We start from the raw sequence: 25,223 nt of genomic DNA, 5'->3' as shown, positions 1-25,223 counted from the left end.
ATAATGTTTTTGTAGAGTACTAACTTTCTCCACTCTCACCTTTCCATCTTCCACCAATTATGTAATTTTTTGAGTTGAACTCATTGACCTATAATTCATTAGTAGTGGTTCACATGAACCAATCTCTCATGAGAATGCATGTAACACTTAACACATTAAATCTAGGTGATACTCACAAGGGTGAAGCATCATCAACATCACATTAGATCAAGTTTTGTTGACATCATAAAGACTGAAATCATTGTATAAAACTTGTACAAATAATAAGACTAAATGACAATATAATGTCTATTAAGTGGTACTCGTATATTGAATAGATAAAACACTTGTGGTTGAATAATTCATCCTTCTATATATAGAGTAGATAGAACACTTGTGGATGAAAATTCCATCCTCCTATATTGAGTAGATAGAACACTAGTGGATGAAAAATTTATCATTTATTCTACTTAAAAAATGTTTACCATATTATGAGCCTATTGAGGAGCATTATCCATGGTGCAGGGGGTTCAGAGACTTCGAGGTAGAAAAAAGCTGTTAGGCGTGAGATGGGTTAGTACTATTTCTTTGGCATGTCAGTTTTCTATAGAGTGGAGGCCTACAAATACGGAGCCCTTGACCAGGTCTCCACTCCCTTAAATTAACCATTAAAACGCCTTCTACATTTAGCCAAGTACTTCAGAAAGACTTTGGATGCAGCCAGATAAATCTAGAAGCCCCCCAAGTTCTCCATTGTTCGAGTGTGGCGTAGTAATAATGAGGGGTTTGTCACAATACTGTAGAGTATTTGGAAATGTTGATATTGCTTGTTTAAGTGGTGTCTCCATCAAATCCAGGGAATTAATTAAGAGGGTGTTGCAGTAAACGAGAGAGTCAAATTAGACCGGAGATTTAAAAGGCCAAATACAGGATTTGTCTCCAAGGCAGGTGCCGGCAGCTTGCGAGGCACGTGTTGCGTAAAATAGAGGAGCATAATCATTAATTTAGCAGAAACGAACAAGGAAGGAACGGAGTTTTAACTAGTTTGTTAGCGGACATATCTCGCAGGCAAAAGGCCTCCGTCAGATTTAGTGGAGGCGGGAGTGAGAAAAGAAAAGGACCACATATTGCAGGGGGAGGAGGAGAAAGATCAAAGAGGAGTTCCGAGTTCCCCCTTTGTGTTCTTCTCTAGGAGGGATTGCGACTGTTTTACAGAGGATTGCACGCCTGTTGGATTCATTAGGCTTTTGAATCTCCCCTTTTGATTGTTTCAAGAGGGGGATTGATTTGGGGAAAGTGTAGAAAGAAAGAAGCAATGGTGAAGATCTGAGACAAGGCAGCCATGGCGCCCAGCTTTGACTGTGTGTCCAATGTGCTTGAGAATGGTTCGCATGTCGAATCCGGGGACAACCAGGGAGATACCCAACAGACCCATACCCATTTGTCGATGGCTTTCTTCGCAGCTGACGATGATGAATCGGTCTCTGTGCTGTTGCAGAAAGAGCCAGAGTTCATGCCCAAACAGGGGTATGTTGAGCGCTTCAGGAATCGATCCCTTGACCTTGACGCTCGCAGAGAGGCCGTCAACTGGATTCTCAAGGTGTTATGTTTGGTTGCTTGATTTCGTCTGCAGCTAAATTGGAGTTTTAATGGAAGACTAATTCTGTGAATGTTCGGTTTTGTCTTGATTGAATGGGTTTTTTGGGTGTAAGGGTTTTGTCGGGGCTTATGATTCGGGGATATGGATAATGTGCCGAGTTGCCAGTTCATATGTGCCACCCGTGTAAATGTATTTTCTTAAGCTGCAAAAGTTTCTGGTTTACACTCTGGAAAAAATCATGAACAGTGTGAACAGAAGCTTTTGCATCTGAAACGAATAGACTAGAAAATTAATCCTTAGTAATGTATTTGCTTGTAATACAGATTGTTTATATGTGTGGTAGTTTCGATTTGAAGTGTAGTTAGGTGCACAGTTTTATCTTGTTTTAGGATTTGTATGCTAGTTTATCAGGGCAGAGATATTTTCTGTCAAATTGGTGTGTTGATATACTGAGCTGTTCTTGCTTGTTTAGAAGATTGATGACGCCTTCTATCCATTCTGACTTTCTTGGTACAAGTTTCAGTCTAGATTGGGCTTATGTTAGATTGGTTTTGCTGAATGTCCCCTATTTCTCATGTTGGCAGGTGCATTATTTTTATAATTTTGGGTCCCTGACGGGCTACCTTGCTGTTAATTACCTGGATCGGTTCTTTTCGATATATAAACTGCCAGTAAGTAATCTGGGGGGAAAGATAGTGGTGTCATTTTGATCTCTTGATGCATGCGCTCTTTGTTGGTAAAGGGTTTGTTGTTTCTTTGGATTGTATGTACAAAAGGGATATATAAGTTCCTGAGCGCCATTGCAGCAAGGTACTTGCAAGGCTTGGATGCTCCAGCTGGTCTCCGTCGCTTGCTTGTCCCTCGCGGCTAAAATGGCGGACATTCATGTTCCTCTGCTTCAAGATTTGCAGGTGAAAAACATGCCTTTCTATAGGACTAAGCACATTGATTGAATATATAAGAACAAGGGAATGTGGAGGAGACATCTGATGGTGGATTCTCTTGTGATATGCAGGTGGAGGATGCAAAATTCATATTCGATGCACATACTATCCAGAGAATGGAGCTTCTGGTTCTGAGCACACTGCAATGGAGAATGCGTTCTGTTACACCATTTTCCTTTGTGGATTACTTCATCTCCAAAGCCATTGAGCGCAACAATGCCGCTGCCACACCTCTGATTGAGAGGGCTGTTGAGCTCATTCTCAATACTGTCAAAGGTATCTCAAATCCATTCACATTGCTCTTTTTTGTACCAAAAATCTCAGAAATCTTATGTTTGTCTTTTTTTCACATAAGCCGATCTGGATTGTTTGACATTTGAACTTGCAACATAGTGATATTGATACATACACTGAAAGCCTAATCACTAATCAGAGATTATAAAAAATAGATTGAACCCAGCACATTCGTTGCAGATTTAGCCAAGAGATCGTACAAACAATAGATCAATTTGAGCTGAGGATATATCATGGCTGATATCTTTGCTTATGTTGTGTTTCAGTGGCAGATATGGCAGAGTACAAGCCATCCACCATTGCAGCGGCAGCAGCGCTGTGTGCAGCAGAGGAAGTAGTACCTCTGGAAGCAGCCCATTACAAGAGGGTTCTATCTTCTTGCAGCGAAGTGGACAAAGTAAGCATGAATCAATTCAAGCAATCAAACGTGCAAAATCTCTTGCAACTTTGCCTACATTTGAATCATCCTACTAACACCTATCTTACTAACACCTTGTTCTTGTTTTCTTTCCAGGAAAGAATGTTTGGGTGTTACAATCTGATCCAGGAGGTTATGATGAAGAATTCATTCACAAGAAACAAGAAAAGCCAGGTATCAGGAGGATCATTATCAGCAGCAAAAACTCCTTGTGGAGTTCTTGAAGCAGGGGCATGTTTCAGCAGTTGGGAGAGTGACAAAACAAGTGCTACTAAAACCTCAAGCATAGGCCTAGAGCCATATGCCAAAAGGAGAAAACTGAATGAATTCTGTAGCTCACTCTTAGTATCTGAAGTACAGCCTTGCTGAAAGAAGTTTTATTGAGTTTTTAAGGGAGGGCTTTCGTAGGGTTTTAGAGGTAGGAGTCTCTGCAACTGTTGGAAACTTCTAATTCTGGTTTTTACCCATTTATCTGAATGTTTGCAATTTCAGCATTAGTAACAATGAGATGCGTCCCAGGGACTGTTTGCACTGGGACAGGGTTCCCCTTCTCCACGGGGGCCACCAGATTCTGCAACCTCTGTTGAGGATGGGGATGTTCCTTTTTTTTCAATTTGACTATTTATGTTCAAGTGTTCATGGTTATTATACAATTTGCAACTCTTTTACATTTACATCTTTATATCTTATATTGTAATACATCTTTTCATAACAAGCATTTTAAGTATCATATGTATAGTATATACAACTCCATCTCCACCACCATCCCCGTTCTGCCTGATAGAAAAAACTTGTCCCCACCTTCCACCGTTCTCCTTCTCCAAGGGTGTGGTGGTAAGCATCCCCAGCTTGCCTTGAACAGACAAAATCGATTTCTTTCCAAACTCTCTGGTTTTAATACAAGATACATGGATATATATAACGGGCTGGATATATGTAACAGGCCACCAGTTTGAATTTTTTTTAGCTTACGGAGTCTGTTCTCCTCTTCTCCCCCTTCTATTACTATGTCTTAAATGGATGCTCCGCATCGTTTTGATGGCATTTCGCTTTCCATACACATGGAGAGTTATTCTATTTGAAGATGTTGGTCTATATTAGGGGACCGGTTCAGTGTAGGGCACACCAATAGCCTTTGTGTGCATTTATTATTAGAAAAAGGCCTTTTACCCAGTCACAGTCATGTTTGGCTTGACTTTTGAAACACTTCATATTGCTGTCAGATCATCATAAGCACACATTTGACAACATGTGGCCTGTGACAAGTTTGAATTAGACATCATGTTAGCTTAAAAAACAAGAAATAGATTAAAAGATGCACTCCTTTCTATATTAACTCTTAAAGTACCACTGCAATGAATAGACCAGCAAACAATAACAGCTGTTGTAGTGGAGTGACAGTAAAGTGTTACCATGGGAATGCTCGTTATAGTCAAAAATAGATCTCGACCTTGGTGACAACATCAAAATCATGCTTCACCCATTTACCCAATTATTGTTTTTTCCTTTCTTTTGTTTTGTTTTTGTCCTTTCCAAGACCCGTCTTTGTGGTTTTGAGGGCCTGCAAAAGATTTCGCCCTTGCCAAGTACTAGGAAAAACAAGAGCAAAGCTATATTAGGTCCAGTATAATTGTTTGTAAAGGTCAAACCTTATTATGGATCATTGTGGCCATTAAGTTGGAACTTAATTCTGGTTGTGGTAACTCAGAGTTCAATGCAAGCCCCTCGTTGATATGAATGTGCAGGTTTTCTTTGCAGGCGAGGTATACTTCAAGATGCTAATTTAGTGCAATGAAAGGAAAGGAAAGGAAAGGGGTTTTTATAGTCCACGATACTATGTCATAGTTACAAACGAGGTGCACATACCCTACCCTTTAATGGGATTTGAACTTGTGACCTCTCTTTCAAGAGTACAAATTCTCCACCACTAGGCCAACTCAGGATTTTAATATCTTTTAATATTGATATTTAAAAAGGTAAAAGGGTAGGTCCATCTGGAGTTATAAAAAAAAAAAAAAAATTTGTTTTAGATGATGATATGTTGGTTTTGGAGGTCTGAATTGTTATCGTAGATTTCTTTTTTGGGGTTTATTTGGTTCTCTTGGTATGTTTTTTTTCTCCCTTTCTTGAGTTTATTTTGATTTAGCATGAAACTAAAATGATTTTTCAAAAGAGTGTAGAAGTGTTCTATAAAATCAATCAAATGCAAATGGATAGAGATGTTTAGTTTAATGTGATTGCTAAATATTTTGAAATGTTAATAAGAAAGAAGGGTTCTTGAAATTTATATTGTCAATTTTAAGATTGGAAATTTGGATTGAAGTACACACGGTTGTAAAAGTGGTTACATGTAAAAATCTTGGTGCCTTTGCTTGTTGCATTTAGAAGTGTTTAATGGAATAACTTTCTTTGTGGTCCACCCTTCCCAATGATATTTTGTTTTGTTTTGTAATAATATCTTCCCTATTGAATGCCAAGAAAAGTGAACTTTCATGAGTTTTTCTATATGTTAATTTGATACACTAATCTTGGATTAGGCAAAATAGAAGGTATAGTTAGAGCATTTTTGAATGTTTGTCCATCTTAAATACTCTTCTTGTAACCTTAGTTGGAATATCAAGGCTCCAAAAAAGGAAAATCAACTTATGAAGAAACCATTTGTGTGATGCACTTGATTCAATAATCGAGAATAGAACTAATGATGAGGTAATGACAAATAGAGCATTGCCCTTAGATTTCTCTTTACTTCCTCCTCTTGCATTAATACACTTTTGATTTGATGAAGATTGTTTAGCAGATTCAAGAGCCCCTATATTTTGGTCCTCATTGTTAGTTGACTTAATATATTTGTGCTCACCATACCCATGTTTCTTGCAATAAGAACACTTTAATTTGTTTTTATTAGATTTTCATTGGTTTTGAGAATTTTGGGTGTTTATGGATTTTTTTTTACTTATGTGGTCCCTTTGTTCCTCTAAAGACTTTAAAATTGACGACTTTGTGTCATATATATTACCTTATCCCACTCCTTGGTCAAGATGACATTGAGGTTTTATCTAGAGAAGGAATTTTCCACACAATTTCAAGAGTTTTTTGGGTGGAGTAGAAGGTAGATGCAAACACTAACTGAGACTAAGTTTGGAGATAATAGAAAGACTAGTTGACCCTTTTTTCTATTTGACATCCTTTAAATTGCAAACTCATTTATTTGAGTTTGGTGAAGAAATCCTCTAGGTTGTGAAAGGAACTAGGGAGCACACTTTTGAGCTCATTCTCCAACTCAATTTTTTTATTTCTTGCTGCACACTAAAATCATAGCTCAACCTACACTAAAAAAGTTTTTTTTTTTTCTTCAATAAAAAAAAAAAACTTTTTTATTTCATCCATTATCCAAATTTGCTATCTAAACTAGGCCAAACTACATCAGGACTCCTACATGAAAGATGAGTTAAAGAGACATGAAGACAACAATTTCAAGACTATCACAATGTTTAGTTAAAGTGACATGAAAAGATGAATGTCAAGTCTTGATCACATTTTCAAATCATTTAACTTTAGCTTCCTCCACAATATGTTATTTCTTAGTAGCCATTGTTTTAGATTATGGTAAAAGCAAGCTTTGAAGGGACTCAGAACCCTTTACAAAAAACTAAAGATAAACAATAAAGCATTACCAGGTTTTACAAGGACTTGAAACCTAAAGTTAAAAACAACAAAATCATGTTTTATAGGGACTTGAAACCAAAAGTTTAAACCTTAAAAAGTGACCAGGTTTTACAAGGACCTGGAACCTAGTGTTTAAACAAGTTGGAAAGAAAAAAGTAAAAAATTAGAAAAATCGCCCAGACCAGCAACCAACACCCTTGCTCCACAGCCAACACCTACAACAACTCTTTGATAATGTTTTCCACCTCTTTACCTGCTTCTGTAGTACTCTGGATAATGTCAGCCGGAGTAAGAACATGAGCCTCAAGAGCCTCAACAACCTTTTTCCTTGTGCTTTGCCTAATTCTCTTACTAGGTCCACCATTGTTAACCTATACAACCCTTTATATTTTTAACTTTACTTATAGTTTCCAATCATGATAATTAAAGAATGTGAAAGGTGTGAAAATCTTATTTGGATCCATGATTGAAAGTAAATTTGTTGCAAAAAGAATACACAAAGGTTAAAAAGGAAGGAAAATATGAAAGCACACAGGACAACAAAAGCCACGCCCCGTTGATTTAATATTGTAAGCACACTCCATATTCAATACTTGATATGTTTAGCACATAAACTTTCTAATGGAATTAAAAAAAGAAACTTTAAAATTTCATTGTGATATAATATTTTCAATGGACGAGATATAAACAAAATCATCTCAAACAAAGTTCTCAATTTCAAGTTGGTTGTGAAAACTCACGACATTTTTTTGTATTTGCATATGCTACCTAGACTAAAATATGTCTTTTACATTGAAATTAGAGAGGGAGTGAACTTAAGTCCCCACTAGTAGTCCAACTATGATTTAAGCTCATATTACCTTGTCATTATGACCATATGTTTAACACCACATGGAATGATCAATGTGCATGATGTACTTAGGTAATATGTACACAAAATAATATCAAATGATTCATGTAGCAGTGTATAAATATAATAATGCCAAAATATGTATCATATGAGTCATTGCTCCTATGTGTTTATGTTGTGGTCCAATCATAGGTTAGTATATTGAGAGGGGGGGATCAATATACTCTACTAGTTTCAACTTTACTACTTCAATCACACTTTGCACTAGCCTACAAGTTTGTGCTGACTACAACTTAATTGGTTAGGGCTAAGTAAAAACAAAAAACATGAACATAAAAACACATAACATAATATTTATCTTGTGGAAACTTGACTAGTGTAAAAACCATGGCGTGTTAGTCAATACTCACAAAGCGTGCACTCTCCTGAAGTGTGCTCGATCAAGAGCTCATCTTTGTTAAAATATTACAACAACACTGTTAGGTGCCGCTCAAATAAGGGATTTTGATGAGACTTGTTAGAGTCTTTCCCTATTAGGAGTAGCTTGGTTAAAGGACTTCATAACACAAGTTAATGTGTCACCCTGTTAGGGGATTTAGTACAAAGGACCTATTAGGATCCACCCTCAATGAGATTTACTATTGTAGAGATTAGTAAACAATAGAGAATGATCTAATAAGACAGCTACTACACTTAGCTTGGATATAGATCCGTTTACACCTTTCCTCACCTATCTGGAACTAAGCTCTTCCTTCTCTTAGCTTTGCAACTTTAAACATGATCACTTGTGTGCTTGGCATTATTTTCTCTTGCACAAATCACACTTGTTCTATTTGGGCTCACATGCATCTCCTCAACACATATGCTAACTCCTTAGTTGTGAATATACTTTGTCACTCTCTTCACACTTTGAGATTACACTTGACTCTCTGGATAATCAATCAGCAATCTAACCTTTTCTTTTTCGACTCAATTTTCTTTTATAGTCTCTTTTTTCTTGGCTTTGAAACCCAAATCTACAAATTCAAAATTTTAATTCTCAAGCCTACTTCTAGCTTGACTTCCTATTGCCCTAGTGTGTGACTCTTGTCAAATGTGGCATGCTCGTACAAGAGTCATGTGTGTCCTATGCCCTTAATAACTTTCTCTCCATCACCATTAAAAGCAATGATTGGTGCACTTCTACTCACTTTTGTGACATGACAGTCACAACTATCTTGCTTCATGCTTCCCTTACTGACTCGGCCAAACCATACTCTATGGTTACTAATCGATTTGACTTCCTTTCAACTTGACATCCTTTTGCACATTCTCTCTTCACTTAACATAATCCTATCTAAGTGGATCTCCTCTGTCACCACCTTTGCTGGGCTTGTACTTTGTCTTGCTATGATCACCTTTGTGAATTAAATTCACACATACATGAAGATCAATGTGCCTTGCCAGTCATTGCTCCCTACCAGTCTTGGTTCCTTCTCGTGCCTTGACATCAATGACAACATCTTCATAACCGAGTCCACCGATCATTCTACTAGCCAATCTTAGAGCTTTGACACAATAATGCCAACAATCTCCCCTTTGGCATTGATGACAACACTTCAACATTTTCATCATTTTGGTGCCTTCTCTTTCTTTTCTTCTTTCAACATCTCCCCTTGAGATGATGTATCCACATGCTTTGACCATTCTTAGTCCTTCGTGGGTTTACCTTAACTATACTTCTTTTGGTGTTCTCCTTTTGCTTCTCAACTTCTCTTTGCTCTTGATCTTCTCAGCTTCTCCCCCTTTGTTTCTCTTCTTTTGCTCTTCTCAACTTCTCCCCCTTTCAAAATGACACCAAAAACACTCATTTTTAACTATGTGACTACTCCCCCTATGTGGTACTCCCTTTTTCTCATCAATTCATCATTTGATTTCTCTACACTTTCGGATCATGGATTGATGCCTTCTTGTTTATCTTAATTCAGGCTTGATGGGGGTAAGAGCCCTAACTTCTTTCCAAGATTCTTGAAAGTATTCTTTTGAAAAGGCTTTGTGAAAATATCAACCAGTTGCTCTTAAGTTGGCACATGTATTCTAACCTATTTTCTTTTTCCTACACTTTTTCTCTCAAAAAATGGTACTTGATTGATATGTGCTTTTGTCTTTTAGTGTATTACTGGATTTTTGGATATATTGATTGCACTAGTGTTATCATAGTTGATAACCACTGGTTCATCCATTTTCTCTTGAATTCCTTCAAGTAGTTGTTTGATCCAAACAAATTGAGAGCAATTCATTGTCGTAGAAACATACTTTACTTTAGTTATTGACTACGATATACAATTATGCTTCTTGCTGGCCAATGCAACCAATCTTCCTCCAAGAAAGAATGCACCACTAGTCATGCTCTTTTAGTCATATATTTTCTCCACTCAGTTAGCATCAGTAAAGACACCAAGCTCAAAGTTTCCCTTGAGAGGATATTGTAGGCCATACTCTTCAGTACCCTTTGGATATTTGAATATTTTTTTTCACAGCTACCATGTGTGACTCCTTTGGGTTGGCAGAAATTCCAGCTACTATTCCAACCGCTTGTGCTATATCTAGTTTACTATGGACAACATACTGCAGTTTACCAATAATTGATTGGTAAAATGTCTCATCCACTTCACAACTTTCATCTTTCTTTAATAAGTTACAACTGATCACCATTGGGGTGCCCATAGGTTTTGCTTCCTCCATATCGAATGACTTCAAAATATCTTTGACATATTTTTTTTCCCCTATGATGATCCCTCCTTCTAGTTGGGATACTTGAAGTCTAATGAATAACTTGTTCTCTTTGATTATGGACATTTCAAACTCTCTTTTCATGGCTTCAACAAATTCAACACTCAAGATATCATCTCCAAAGATGATGTCATCCACAAATATCTCTGCAATCAACAAACTTGCTTTTATTTCTTGCTTCATAAATAGATTGGAGTTGGCACTTGTTCTTACAAATCCAATATTTATTAAATATGAGTGAATTATCTAATACCATGGTCTGGGTGCCTATTTCAATCCATACATGGCTTTTCTCAGTCTAAAGTTCATTCTCAAACCCTTGCAATTGGTTGATGTACACTTCCTCCTCTAGAACTCCATAAACAAATGCAGATTTTACATCCATCTAGTACAATCTAAAGTTATTGTATGCTGCAAATTCTAGGAGTATCTCAACTCCTAGTCTAACCACTGATGCAAAGGTTTCTTCATAGTCTATGTCTTCTTCTTGCACATGTATCCTTTTAAACAAGTCTAGCCTTGTTTATAACTACCTCCACTCTCATTTATCTTGTTTCTGAACACCCCCTTTGTACCAATGGCATTCTTATCTTATGGTCGGGTCACAAAGGTCCATGCATCATTCTTTATTATTTGATCAATTTCTTCCACCATGGCCTTTCTCGAGTCTTCATCTTTGAGAGCTTCCCTTGTAGCTTTGTGCTTTATGTGTGAGGGAAAGCACACTATTTCTGTTGTCTTTCTCTTGGTCATCACTCCAACATCTTTAGTTCCAATAATTTAATTGGTCGTGTGGTGTCTTCTCACATACTTTTCTAAGATTGACTCCCCTTTAGGTAATTCTGCTCTTTGTTCTCCAGGCAGAGAAACTTCTTCCTGAGCTAGTACAACTTCTTGTACTTGTTTCACCTCTACCAATACTCTCTCCATTGTATCAGTTAGTGGGATGTATTCAATTTATTTATAATCTTCCAGTTCTTTCTTACTTTCTTCCTCGTTCTTCTCTAAGACCTCATCTACCTTCACATTGGTAGATTCTAGAATCTTATTTGTTAGGAGGTTCATACACTGGTATGCTTTGCTTTTGGTTTATTACCCCAAAAAGATACCCTCATCACTTTTAGGCTCAAACTTTCCTTGATATTCATCTCTCTTGATGTAGCATTTTCTTTTGAATATCTTGAAGTAACTCACATATGGAGAGTGACCAAACCAAAATTCATAGGGAATCTTCTTCATTCCCTTCTTCAATTGTGCCCTATTCAAGGTGTACACATCTATGCTCACAACTTCTGTCCTATATCTCTATGCAACATTATTTTAAATCATGAATGTTATAGAACAATCTATGATTTTTCTATTCCTTCTTTCAACAACACCATTCTACTGAGGTGTCCTAGGAGCTAACATTTGTCTTTTGATTTTGTGCTCTTCGCAGTAACTTTTGAACTCTTGTGAGGTGAACTCACCTCCACAGCATGATCTCAAGCACTTTGGTTCTCTATCAATCTCCCTTTCTACCTTTTCCTTGTAGACTTTCAACATGTAGAAGGCTTCTAACTTTTCCTTTAAAAAGACAGTCCACATCATTGTAAAAAAAAATTTAAAAATAACATGAAGTTTCTGTCACCAGATACACTTTTCATCCTCATGGGACCCCATAAGTTAGTATGAACTAGAATTATAACTTGTGCAAATGCATTTGACTTACTAGAGAAATTAGAACTTGCCAACTTTCCTAGTTGACAATCTTTACACATAACATTGTTCGGTTTGGTAATAGGGGGTAGACCCCTTCCACAGTTTTTCCTTCCTACCTTAACAATGATTTTAAAGTTTACATGACATACCCTTCTATGCCACAACCAAATATTGTCATTCTTAGCTACCAAGCATTTATTATCATAAATATTGACGTAAAAATGGTTACCTCTTCTTTGTTCTCGCTTCACTAAAAGTTTTCCTATCTTGTCAAATTTTTTACAAGACCCTTTGTTAAATTCAAACCTTTAACCTTTATCCATCAATTGGGTGACACTCAACAAGTTATATTTCAATCCTTCCACTAAATATACATCTTCACAATTAGTGGATTCATTCATGGCTATGATACCCTTACCTATACTGTACATGGTGAGTTGTTGCCAAACTTCACCATTCCTCCACCCTAGGCTTTGACATCATGAAAATTACTCCTATCACTAGACATGTGGTGTAGATAATTTTTATCTATTATCTAGTTCTTATGGATATTGGTTCTAGTTATCAGGGATCTTTTCATCCTTCCTTCTATGATAGAAACAAAGGATACTTCATTCATGTCTTCATCATCATCATTGGTTGAATCTTCGCTAGTCACACCTTCTTCAGTAAGGTAGCAACACTTCTTCTCCTTCCCTTTGGAGTTTTGCCATCTTTTGTTAGTCTCCTTCATATTCTTTAGGCATCTAGCAATATAATGTCCTACCTTCTTGTAGTTAAAGAATTTGAATGGAAGCTTACCTTTGTACTTCCTTTTCCCTCCGACCATTATTTTTCATAAACATAGCCTCTAACTCTTCTTGTTTGACTTCTTCAGCATATAGACTCTCCAATGATCTTTTGTATCTGGATGTGCTTGCCTCCTCCCTTCCTTTCTGTGTTATAGTCAGTGTAACTAGGGCCTTGAATGCAGTTTTGACCTTAGGTGGTTAACTTTTTTTGAAGTTTCTTAGCTCAAATGCAATGAGCTTTCCTAATAAGGCATCAAGAGATACCTCCATTTTGTCTAGTATTCTCATCTCCTGAATGGTTGACACCCTTATGGCATATTTAGGTTACAAGGTTCCTAGTATCTTTCTTACACAATTATCTTCTTGCAGTAGGCCTCTAAATGCTCTGAAAGCTAGCATCTGATGCATGAGCTTTTAGTGCTTTTTTTATGTAGGAGCTTTTAATGTTTTTCTTAGTTTTTAGAAAGTCTTTTTTATTAATAACCTTGAAATATTACTTCCAATTTTGAATATTAGTTAACAGTTCATCTTATCTTAGTTTTAGGAAGCTTCACCAAAATATTCAATTTTTTTTGACTTGTTTTAAAAAATTACCAAAAAATGGCAAAAAAATAGTTTTATGAAAAAAATTGCAAAAAATGGTAATTTTGGATTTGTATTTAAATTTGCATTTGCTCTTATTGTAGTGGAAGATAATTTGGAAGATGACCAAAGAAGGATTATGGATTCCCAAAATATTTGTTCTTCTCTTATATTTCCATTAACTATTTGTAGAATTCTGGTTGCATCATCTGGTATCAGAGATCAAAAGGTCTGGGCAAAGGAGATTTTTGTGGTTGTGTGGATATGAGTTTATGTTTATGCAGTTCAAGAAGAGGAACTAGTTTCCATAATTCAAGGTAGATAAGAAAAAATACTCATTTGAGGTAAAGACAAAGAAGAAGCAATATTAATGGACTTGTTTGAAGAGATGGATTTATTGAAGACATATTTTCAAAAGAAGAAAGAGGAAAAAGAAAAGAAAAGAGAAAGAGAGAAAAATGAAGAAGATATGAGGTAGTTAGGGTTGAAATAAATATTAAGATAAATACAAAATTTTTTGGAACTATTAGGAAAGATGATAGAGCTAGAAATGGAAATATGGTACCCACCAATTAATAAGAAGATTAAATGATCTATTCAGAAGAAGAAAAGGAAAGAAAAGACACAAAAAATAGAGGAAAAGGTGAAAAAATGTAATGGTGAGTATACCTATGATTGTTTTGACATCAATAATTGAAAAAGATAAGGTAAACACAATCCTTGAAGAGTCTAGTCATTTTCAACTACTTGAATCTGATGTTTTACCTAAGCAAGTGGAAATGGATGCTGACAATAAGGATTCTAATTAATATTTTTCAGATTTATTTTAAAATGCAGTATATGCAAGGTGACAAGGGTATTATGTCAATTGTGGTAATCATCAATATGTTGATATATTATATGTTGAAGACATAAATGATTATGGTACAAAGGTTTATATAGAAGAAATGGAATTTTGGATTTTAAAGGATGAGAATATGTTGAGCAGAATGCAGGTTAAGAAAAATGAGAGGAAGAGGGATTTAGTGACAGTTGCAAAGATGAATGATTAAATGTCAAAAAGTTGGAAGACCAGAAAGAAGGAACACACTTGCATTCCTTTGGGTCAATAAAATTAATGTATGATACAAGGAAGGAAAAGTTCCGAAAAGAAACCATGCACATTCAGAAACAACTTGTTGGAGCTACATTTTTTCAACTAGAGGAGAATGATGTAGGAGCTTTCAGTGTCTTTCTGATGTAGGAGAGCTTTTATTAGTTTTTTTAAAGCTTTTAATATTTTTCTTAGTTTTTAGAAAGTTGATCTTTATTAATAACCTTGAAATAATACTTCTAATTTCGAATGATAGTTGGCAGTTCATCTTATCTTAGTTTTAGGAAGCTTCACAAAAAAAATTAGTTCTTTTGAGTTGTTTTAAAAAATTACCAAAAAATGTCAAAAAAATAGTTTTATGAAAAAAAATCCAAAACTGATAATTTTGGATTTGTATTTCCTCTCATTGTAGAAGAAGAGAATTTGGAAGATGAATAAAGAAGGATTATGGATTCCCAAAACATTTGATCTTCTCTTATGTTTTTGTTAATTATTTGTAGAATTCTGGTTGCATTAGCATCACATCATTCACTTATTTTTCATAGGTCTCAATGTTTTCTCCTTCCCGCATCCTTATGTTGTTAAACTTTCCTCTTAGTCTTTCAATTTTAACCTTCATGACATGCTTATTGCCACCATATATGATTTTGAGTTTCTCCCACATCTCTTATGTTGTTTTTATATCTTCAACATCTTTATACTCATTGTAGGACATGGTGTTGACTAGATCATTCATTATGGTTGTGTGCACTTATTTCTCCTTTAACCAGTCTGGACTAAGTTGACCAATAGGATCAACATATTTGACCTCTACATGGGGCTACTAAGCATCACCAAGAGTTCTTAGATGTAAACATATCTTTCTACACCATGAGATATATTTTTCCTTAGAAAACTTCAATAGAACCCTTTTAAACATCTTGATCTTTTCCTCAAGTTGTTAAACTCTTATTTTAGAAGACCTAGGCTCTGATAGCAATTATTGGTCCAATCAAAGGTTACTATACTAAGGGGGGTGACATGAATCAATATACTCTACTAGTTTCAACTTTTCTAGTTCTAACATAATTCACACTAGTCTACATGTTTTAGTTGACTAGAACTTAACCGATTAGGATTAAGTAAAAATAAAAAACATGAACATAGCAACACATAACACAAAATTATCTCTTAGAAACTTAGAAAGGGTAAAAACCACAGTGTGTGAGTCAATCTTCACAAATATTGCAATCAAATGAAGTGAGCTCGATCAAGAGTTTATCTCTATTAAAATATTATAATGATACCATTAAGTACCACCCAATTAAGGCATTTTGATGAGAACTATTAGATTCTTTCCCTATTAGGAGTAGTCTGGTTAAAGGACTTCAAAAAACAAGTTAATGTGTCACCCTATTAGGGGATTTAGTAAAAAGAATGTATTAGGATCCACCCTCAATGGGATTTACTATTCACACTTGTGTTATTCTGGATCACTGGCTTTTCCTCAACACATACAATAACTCCTTAGTTATGACTTTACTGTGTCACTCTCTTCACACTTTGAGATTATACTTAGCTTGATCCTTTGGATAATGAATCAACAATTTAACCTTTTCTATTTTGACTCTATTTTCTTTTATAGTTTCATCTTGCTTGGCTTTGAAATCCTAATCCATGAATTCAAACTTTGAATTATCAAGGGCACTTCTAGCTTGAATTTTTGTTGCTACAGTATGTTGCTCTTGTTAGATGTGGTGTGTTTGTACAAGAGTCATGGGTGTCTGGTGTCCTTGATGACTTTCTCTACTGGAAAGAATTCAAATTTGAATTCTTTCAACTATTCCTTGATATGGAAAACCCATCACCATTAAGTGCAATGATGAGTGCACTTCTACCCACTTCATGACATGGCTATCATAAGTATCATGCTTCATGATTCTCTTGTTGACTCAGCCAAACCATCCAGTATGGTCACCAGCCGATTTGATTTTTTTTTTTTTGACATCCTTCTGCACATTCTCTCTTCACTTAACATAATTGTATCTAAGTGGATCTCCTCTATCACCAACTCTATTGGGCTTGTAATTCACCTTTCTTTGATCACCCTTATAAACTAGAGTCACACATACAAGATCAATGTGCCTTGTCGGTCATTGCTCCCTACTGCTCTTAGTTCCTTCTTGTGCCTTAACATCAATGACAACATCATCATAACTAAGTTCACTAGTAAGTCTTCGAGCTTTGAGACAATTATGCCCACATTTTAAACATGGAACTATCATCCATATGACAATGATAGATAGTAAAATAAGTGTTGTACAAATGTGATCATTTTGTTATCACTTTTACCTAGAAGAAGGTCTAGATTTTATCCCTTGATTATACGTTAATTTTTATTGGTGAAATACACACATACAAAAATATATGTACAGACACATATGTACATATGTGTGTGTAGATATGTATATGCCCACATACTTGTGCATATATACACATACACATACACATACACATACACATACACATACACATACACACACACATACACATACACACACATATATTTGTAGACGTGTGTATGCACAATATACACACATAAACAAATTTTTGAATATATTTGCGTATACATATATAAGGTGGATGAAAGGAATCACATGTCTCAACATTATGCAAACTATGTTAACATAAACAATTTACTAATCCCTAAAAGGAAACATTCATACAAAATTTAATATCAAGTCTTAATATTAAAGTGCATGTGAAATCTTAAAAACAAGAGCTAGACAAGTTGTGGTTTAAGAGGACCACTGCGATTAGTTCTACCTCATTCTTAATCTAGTAGATCTTGAAGATAATGAATTGGCTCTTAACAACTAGAGCACCATTTTCAAAATTCTCCTCTCAGATTTTTTGATGAGGAGATTAGCTATCCAATATGTAATGTTCTGGAGAAACCACGAGACGCATGTGAGGAGATTTGTCTAGTCCTCCAAGAGGGAGAGGACACCAAGGAATCATGTTGTCAAGTCTATGGTGGAGGAGAGGATCTAGTAAGTTGCCTAGGTAATATAAGAGTTGACTAATGATGACAACCTTGAGAGTGGAGTTAGGGTTATGAAAGAAACAATTTGGCTAACTTGAGTGAGAGTTCTTGACATGAGTTGGCAAGGAAAATAAACTGGTGCCACACATAGGGATTATTATTACCTAATCATTAAATACGGTTTAAAGATGAGTGATCATCTTTTTGCCCTAGACTTAAATATGTATACAACATTAAGTACCACCAATTATCTAAGACAGATGGAAACAAATATATTTCTTAATTATATATATATATATATATATATATATATATATATATATATATATATATATATATATATATATATATATATATATATATATATATATATATATATATATAAACACTTAATTATCAAGAAAGATAATGTCATTTTTAATGTTTTGTTTGTATATCAAAATCTCCTATTGATTCAAATTCTTGTACACCTTAGTTGGCCTAGTGGTGGAGAACATGTACTCTTCAAACATAAGTCACAAGTTGAAATCTTACAAAGGGTGATCTATGAACATTTTATTTATATCATATTTAAGATGCCTTCGACATGGATTATAAGGCATACACATCTCATTTAAAACATAACCAAGTGTCTCCTTTATAGAGTACCTATAAGGTATGAACACCTCATTTTAAGTACAATTAGATCCCTCTTGCATGGAGTATAAGGCAATTCTGGATATTGTACCGAATTTGACATGTAGAAATGTCAAATGTTGTAGAGAACTCTTTAGTCTAATTTGGGAACAACTGATGTATATTCCTTTTGGTTATTCTATTTGTGGATATTAGACACTTATTCTATTTGTTTCATAGTGTACTTTGTTGATCAATGATCAAACTTTGTAGTTTTTGTTTTGTCTTTATTGTAACTTTTTTTGTTAGAAAAATCTGTTAGAATGATTAGAATAACTGAGAGGGGGGTGAGTCAGTTATCCTTAGGTCTAGATGTACCAATTCAACTCTTGAAAACTTTAAACAACTTACTCAAACTTATAAACCCACTCGGTCAATATAGAAACTCATTAGTAACTTAACCTATTCATTCATCACTAGCTCTTTGTTTAGTATATGCCAAATAACATAAATAAACAACAACAAATACCATACATCATGAAAACAACATTCACACATGTATGACAGTAGGATTTAATGTGGAAACCCAAATTGGGAAAAACCACCAAGTAACATGCTACCACTTCTCACTCTTTTGAAGTGAGCTTAGTTAAGAGCCAACCTTGTTAAAGGTTACAAAACACACTATTAGGTGTAATCCTATTAGAGTGGCCTTATTAGGAGGTCTTTAGATCTTTAGATCAAAAAAAGATTCAATTTCATTTCCTTTACTTTTATGTTGAACACTCAAAACTCTAAATGTCTCTTTTGTAATCATTTTGAGACAACCAAACTTCTCTTTTGATTCACATTGATTCAACATGGGGAAAAAAACCCCCTATTTTTGTTCAATAGAGAGTAAGAAATAATGCATATAGTTGTTATAGCTAGCTTCATGCACCAAGAGATCCTATACGAAAAAAAAGGATTTTGACAATGTTTTTGGTTGTGATATTGCTATTAGGATTTAATTGTGTGATTTGAGTCAAACTCATTGACCCATGTTTCATGAGTAGCGATTCAACATGAATCCATCTCTCATGAGAATAAATGGAACACTTAACAATCATTGGATCTAGGTGATGCTCATATGGGTGAAGCACCAGGACTTCCCAGGAGGTCACCCATCATAGTACTATTCCAGCCTAAGCACGCTTAACTATGGAGTTTCCTCCAAGTTAAACCCAAAGCTTGGTGAAGGTTTTGCAAATGGGGTTGCATGCTTTGGGTTCAACCATGGAGGAAACTCCATAGTTTAGTGCGCTCAGGCTAGAGTAGTACTGGGATGGGTGACCTCTCGGGAAGTCCCGATGCTTCACCCCTGTGAGCATCACCTAGATCCAATGAGTGCTAAGTATTCCATTTATTCTCATGAGAGATGGATTCATGTTGAATCACTACTCATGAAACATGGGTCAATGAGTTTGACTCAAAGTCACACAGTTAAATCCTAATAGCAATATCACAATTTGACTTGCTATGGAAATTATCTCCTACTTATCAATGTTTTTGGTGTTGTCCGTATATGTAAGTTAATTTCTTACAACTATGGCTTTGGCTTCTATGCAGTAATGATACATATTGTTAGAATTGCTACATGCTCAAGAGTTAAAAAGTGGACATTTCAAAGTGTCACCCAATGCCTACTTAAAGATGCACCAATAACCGTGTCCTACAATGATCTCAAAAATTGTCAATTGCTATGCACCAATGTCATAGTAGACATTATGAAGTACTCTAATTGTTATTTAGAAATATTGTGTTAAAAATACTATTACTAAGATGAGAAGTAGTAGATTCCTATTGATACATGAACTTTTAGATATCATTTTTTTCTTCTAAAATTAATAAGTATCAATTACACATAGAATGTGTGCTATAAAAAAACCCTCTTAAATTTTTGTGTTTCTCCAATATAAGAATTTAATTTTCCCAACCTGAGAGGCAGACCCACAATTTGATTTGACGGTGGACCCTTCATGCCAAACAAATTTGGCATAATTGGGGCCAAACACAACTAAATAAGATCAGAGAGAAAGTAAAACAGGATTTGTTTGTTGCTCCTATTTGAACAACTTTAGTAGTGGAGTAAGTCCCGAGGTATTTTCACTGCACATTTGCTCAGCAAAATTCCCCTTTCAACGATTTCCCCAACAACGTACATTTTCTATTTTTCTGATATATTGAAATCCTTGTCATGGAGGATTCTGATACTTTGTTATTTTTTATATAGTCCTTGAAGATTTTTGCAATATTGACTTCTAAAATTGATATCTTTAAAGTCCTGTCCCCAAATATACACAGATCGTATATTAAACTTCCCTCAGATAATACAGTTGATGGAACGACAAAATAAAGGTACCTAAAAATTTGATGTACCATCAACCGTTTTAATGGGAGAGAATAGATTTTGTTAATAGATTGAAAAAACATTCAAATCTTGAAAGAGGTTTGGGAAATGATGGTGATAAAGTACTTGGCAATAAAAGAGTACGTTATAAATATGAGGATACATCTTTTTGGTTGCTAACCCTTGGTCTGAGTTGAGTGAAATATGGACTTGGGAGAAAAGAATGGCTTTTAAGAATTTCAAGGATTCAAAAGTGTAAAAAAAATAAAATTGGGTGTTATAAAAATAAAAGGGTTATGAATGAATTTGGGAGATAAGGTTTTATGGGTCCTTTTGTGGTGTGTTGAAATTCAATAGACGATTTTAAAGCAATTCTTGTTATTGAGTTTATAAAGTTTAATTTTTTAAAATTAAACTTGATATATATATATATATATATCTTAGAGAAAACATTCAAGTCATTTTAGGAGGATTTGGGGGAATATTTTATGATTAATGTTTATCTATTTATTTGAAATCATGTGATTTATATGATCATTGATTTTGTAGGTATACAATATAGTTAGCAAATTTCTCATGTAGTTACTTGCATCATAATTCGTACATATGCAAAAGTTTAGGCATTTTTGACTGGTTGGTTGGCATGAGTCTATACTAAGAGTTTTAGGAGCAAAATCCTTGATCATATTATTAAAAAGAGGATTCTCAATAGCTATTAGTCACAAGACCTCTAACCCCTAGTTATACACAACCACAAGGTTTTAAGCCTACCTTGCTATGGAACCTCCATCATTGGTGCAATTTGTCATCAACTTATCACCTCCTCTCTAGTTATTGAACCACCACCCATGCCTTGGTCACAACCATTCTTTCACTCTCTTTCCATTTCACCCCCATCTACACCCCGTGTTTGCTACTTCTATTACTTCTAAAAATATTTCTCTAAAATCCTAGAAAATTGTTTGACCTTAAGGTTGGAGAGTGTCATTCATGAGGAGTGAGACAAAATTTCATCAATAGATTATGGAGGGTTCAAGGCCAATGGTGAGAGTGGAAAGACTCTCATACAACTTGGTCATAGCTAGGCTCAAAAAGGTGTTGTCAGAGATGATATTACTAGGTTTTGGAATTTAATAGTAAAACATATGATTGTCATAATAGAAAATACTCTCTCTCTCTCTCTCTCTCTATATATATATATATATATATATATATATATATATATGATTCCTATTAAACTATATTAGGACATATATAAGTCAGTTGCATAAGATCCCTTATATTTCTAATACATGGTCATAATTGTAAAGAATGCAAGATGTAAGTGCAAGAACATGCTTTAAAACTAAATTGCATGATAAAACAAAATTACATGATAAAACTCATGACCTGTACTTCCGTATTTAAATTATTAAATCATGAACTACAAAGACTCTAAGTCTCCTTAATGGTCAATGATTTGATATTTTAAGTGTATGTAGTTAAAGCATTGATTATTCGGAATGATAACTATTTAGTAGGCAATAACATCAAATTTTATTAAAAAAAAATGAAAAACAAAAGAATAATGAGGTGTGCACTAACATATATCAAATTTACATGATATCAATTACGTACTTCATACTTAATGATTCATCTTAAAATTACACAAACCTAGATGTATAGTATCAAAAGTCTATCACAAGCTTTGTAATACATTAGAATGGTGTCACATTTGTTAAATACATTATTTTACATTTGCTAAAAAATGTAGCAAAGAAGAAACACTAATCATGATAAGAAGATTCCTTTGAATACAAATAAAATTATCATGGAAATATAATACTATAACTAATATTTAAAAATTAAATCTCTTTATTGTTCTGTAGGTATGTTGCTCATAACATAAATGCATTAGGATGAGTTGAAACCCTAGATTATTCTATTATTGTGGTGACTAGAGATGGATAGTGATCATACCTTTAAACATGTGATGAAATCACATATATAGCTTTGTAGCAAGTTGGGTATAGGGGTGGAAGGGGATAAGGTGTTGGGAACTACCAAAAATCATTGATCAATGTGAGAGTTCAAGAAAATCAATGATATACATAAAAATACTTTGACTGGCACCTTTGAAGAAATACCTAGGCCTATTAGTGTGATATTTTATTGAATGTCCTTGTAATCATGACCTTACCTGCTCTAACTATTTTTACTCAGAGGATATAGAGAGAGGCACTTATTTTCTTTATAAAAAATCCTTCCCTGTTTAGTGAATCAACGATGTACATTAGAGCATGGGGTGAACAAAATAAAATAATAGGAGAGACCCTTGTGCATATGGATTCATTCTATCAACTGGAATGCCTCATCATAAATTTTAAATTTTACTAGTTTTGATCGTAAATGTTATGCTTATTTTTGGTAGAGCATATTCATTTGATAATGTAAGTTTTTCTTTGACAGGATAATGGGATGAAGCCTAGAATATTTATTATTTGTTGAGATTATTATTATGTGTTAAGCTCAAGTAGACAAGAAAACCTAAGACCTCCTAGATAAGAGGCTCACATTTTACCATTGCATTGTAGGCTATTGCCTTAAATAATGTACATTTTATAAACACTACTAAATAATTAAATGAAAATATTAAAACTTTAAAATAGAAATCTAAAAAATCACAAAGTTGATATATAATTTGTTTGTACACATTTAAAATCTTATTCATGGCCAAGGCATTGACACGTGGTATCAATGCTAACTTAGCATCTCATGCCTTATTTTTAAATACATAATCATTTAATAATATACACTATAAACAATGCTAAGTAATAATTCTTGGAGAACCAGGTTGGTTTCAAGTGAAATTGAGCTCTTCCATTGCAAGCTAAGGGAGTTCATTTTTTTTTTCTTATTTTGAGGAATGAGAATTGGTGATGGGAAATTTGTGGGCTTTGAGAACATACTCTCTCTTCCAATCCTTGGATATTATTCTTAAATCCCTTTGTTGAAATATAAAGTGGACATTGGGTGTGGGTTTGTCTTCCAAATCCTTTCCTTCCTAATATCATTGTTTCAAGTCCATCAATAACTCTCTTGGCCATTTTTGAAGGCAAATGATGTGACAACCACTATATGTGTCTCTACCTTTGCACACATTTTTGTTGACATTGACATCTCGACACCACTTTCTAGGGATGTGGTTCTCATGGTGGGGGATAGGGCATGGAACTGATCAATGGGTTATGAGGGAATCATCTTTCAATGTTGTTGGTGCTTGTCTACTTATCAAATAACAACCAAATCTTCTCCCCAGTATTAGAAACACAATGCTACTTTGTGGAAGGATGCTAATGATAATTATTTTATTGTCATGGCTTTCAATTATAGGATGAGTGTTCTTTGGATGAGACTGTAAAAACCTAAAAACCTTTAGAAAATAAAGTATTTTTATTTTCTGAAAAAGTCCTGATGACATCATCATTTATTAATTAATTATTTTTTATGCCATTAAATCCCTTTATCTTAATTAAAAATATTTAATTAAGGAATCCCTCCCAAAAATGTTTAAATCTTATTTAAACATTATTTCCTTATTTATTAATTATTTAATTAATAAATTGACCAAAAATCCTAAAATAAATAAAAAATTTATTTTTTGCCCAAAACTTGGCCAATTTCCTTATGACCAATAACCTCTTCCAAAATCTTCTAATCCTTCTTTAATTTTGATTAAAGGCTAATCCCATCATTTCCTACCCCTAATCCCAACTCAAAATATTTAATTAAGATTAAATATTAATCCTCATGTTTATTAAAAAAAGTTTTAATAAATATCTCCTCAACCCAAACCCTTGAAATAAATAAACTTTATTTATTTCCTAAAAATCTAATTTATCCTCATCCTAAGAAGTTCTAGACTCTTCTAGAAAGTCTTCATCCTCATCCTAGGAAATTCTAGACTATTCTAGAAAGTCTTTATCCTCATCCAAAGCCTAGACTCTTCTAGAAGATGTCTTTAACCCTAATCCTAATCCCCTCCTAACCTTGTCACATTCCCTAAACATGGGTTAAAACTTACTAACCCAAGCCAAAGTTAACAAATATCTCCTCCTTCACCCTCCCTCATTAAATGCCATCCACTTGCCTATCCCTAAGCTAATCCTAAACCATCCTAATCCATCCTCTAATCATTTGCACAAGCCTAAACAAGCTTAAAACCTTCCTAATCAAGTCCAAGTCAAAATTTCTCTCATCACCCTCAAAATATCTCAACCATAAAACTTTATGAAGTCCACTAGGTCATAAATAACTCTTACAAGCCCTTTTATTGCTCTTACAAGTCATTATGAGGGTCTTTATGAAGATTTTATCTCTTGAGCCTCCTTTGTTGACTCATCCTTGCCCTTTTCTCCATCCTCTCACCCCGTGACATGTGTCACTCCCTAATTGGTTGTAAGGAAGCACAATCCATGTGCTCTCCTCTCATGCAATCTAAGCCCTCCATGAGCTTTTTCCCATC

The 25,223-nt window shown here is 34.6% G+C and overlaps 1 protein-coding gene across 1 annotated transcript; it reads left to right on the top strand.

Annotated features, from left to right (window-relative positions):
- The first annotated feature begins 495 nt into the window (after positions 1 to 495).
- Positions 496 to 3,905, top strand: LOC149553817 (cyclin-D3-1-like). Its single transcript, XM_089789173.1, has 6 exons — positions 496 to 1,579; positions 2,164 to 2,250; positions 2,386 to 2,490; positions 2,595 to 2,799; positions 3,084 to 3,214; positions 3,332 to 3,905. Exons 1-6 carry the CDS (start codon positions 1,322 to 1,324, stop codon positions 3,602 to 3,604), a joined length of 1,059 nt encoding a protein of 352 aa, XP_089645299.1. The 5' UTR covers positions 496 to 1,321; the 3' UTR covers positions 3,605 to 3,905.
- Positions 3,906 to 25,223: the final 21,318 nt, after the last annotated feature.

Source organism: Cupressus sempervirens, chromosome 6 (genome assembly GCF_028749045.1).
Source record: "Cupressus sempervirens isolate cs-2001-9-10 chromosome 6, ASM2874904v1, whole genome shotgun sequence".
Lineage (NCBI taxonomy): Eukaryota > Viridiplantae > Streptophyta > Pinopsida > Cupressales > Cupressaceae > Cupressus > Cupressus sempervirens.
The sequence above is the reverse complement of the archived record's forward strand: the minus strand, read 5'-3'. Positions and strand labels throughout refer to the sequence as shown.

Excerpts from the sequence above, each read along its gene's own strand:
- LOC149553817 (XM_089789173.1), top strand. The coding sequence starts at position 1,322 with ATGGCGCCCAGCTTTGACTGTGTGTCCAATGTGCTTGAGAATGGTTCG. Across the intron at positions 1,580-2,163 it reads CCGTCAACTGGATTCTCAAG|GTGCATTATTTTTATAATTT; the intron begins GTGTTATGTTTG and ends TCATGTTGGCAG. Across the intron at positions 2,800-3,083 it reads CATTCTCAATACTGTCAAAG|TGGCAGATATGGCAGAGTAC; the intron begins GTATCTCAAATC and ends GTTGTGTTTCAG.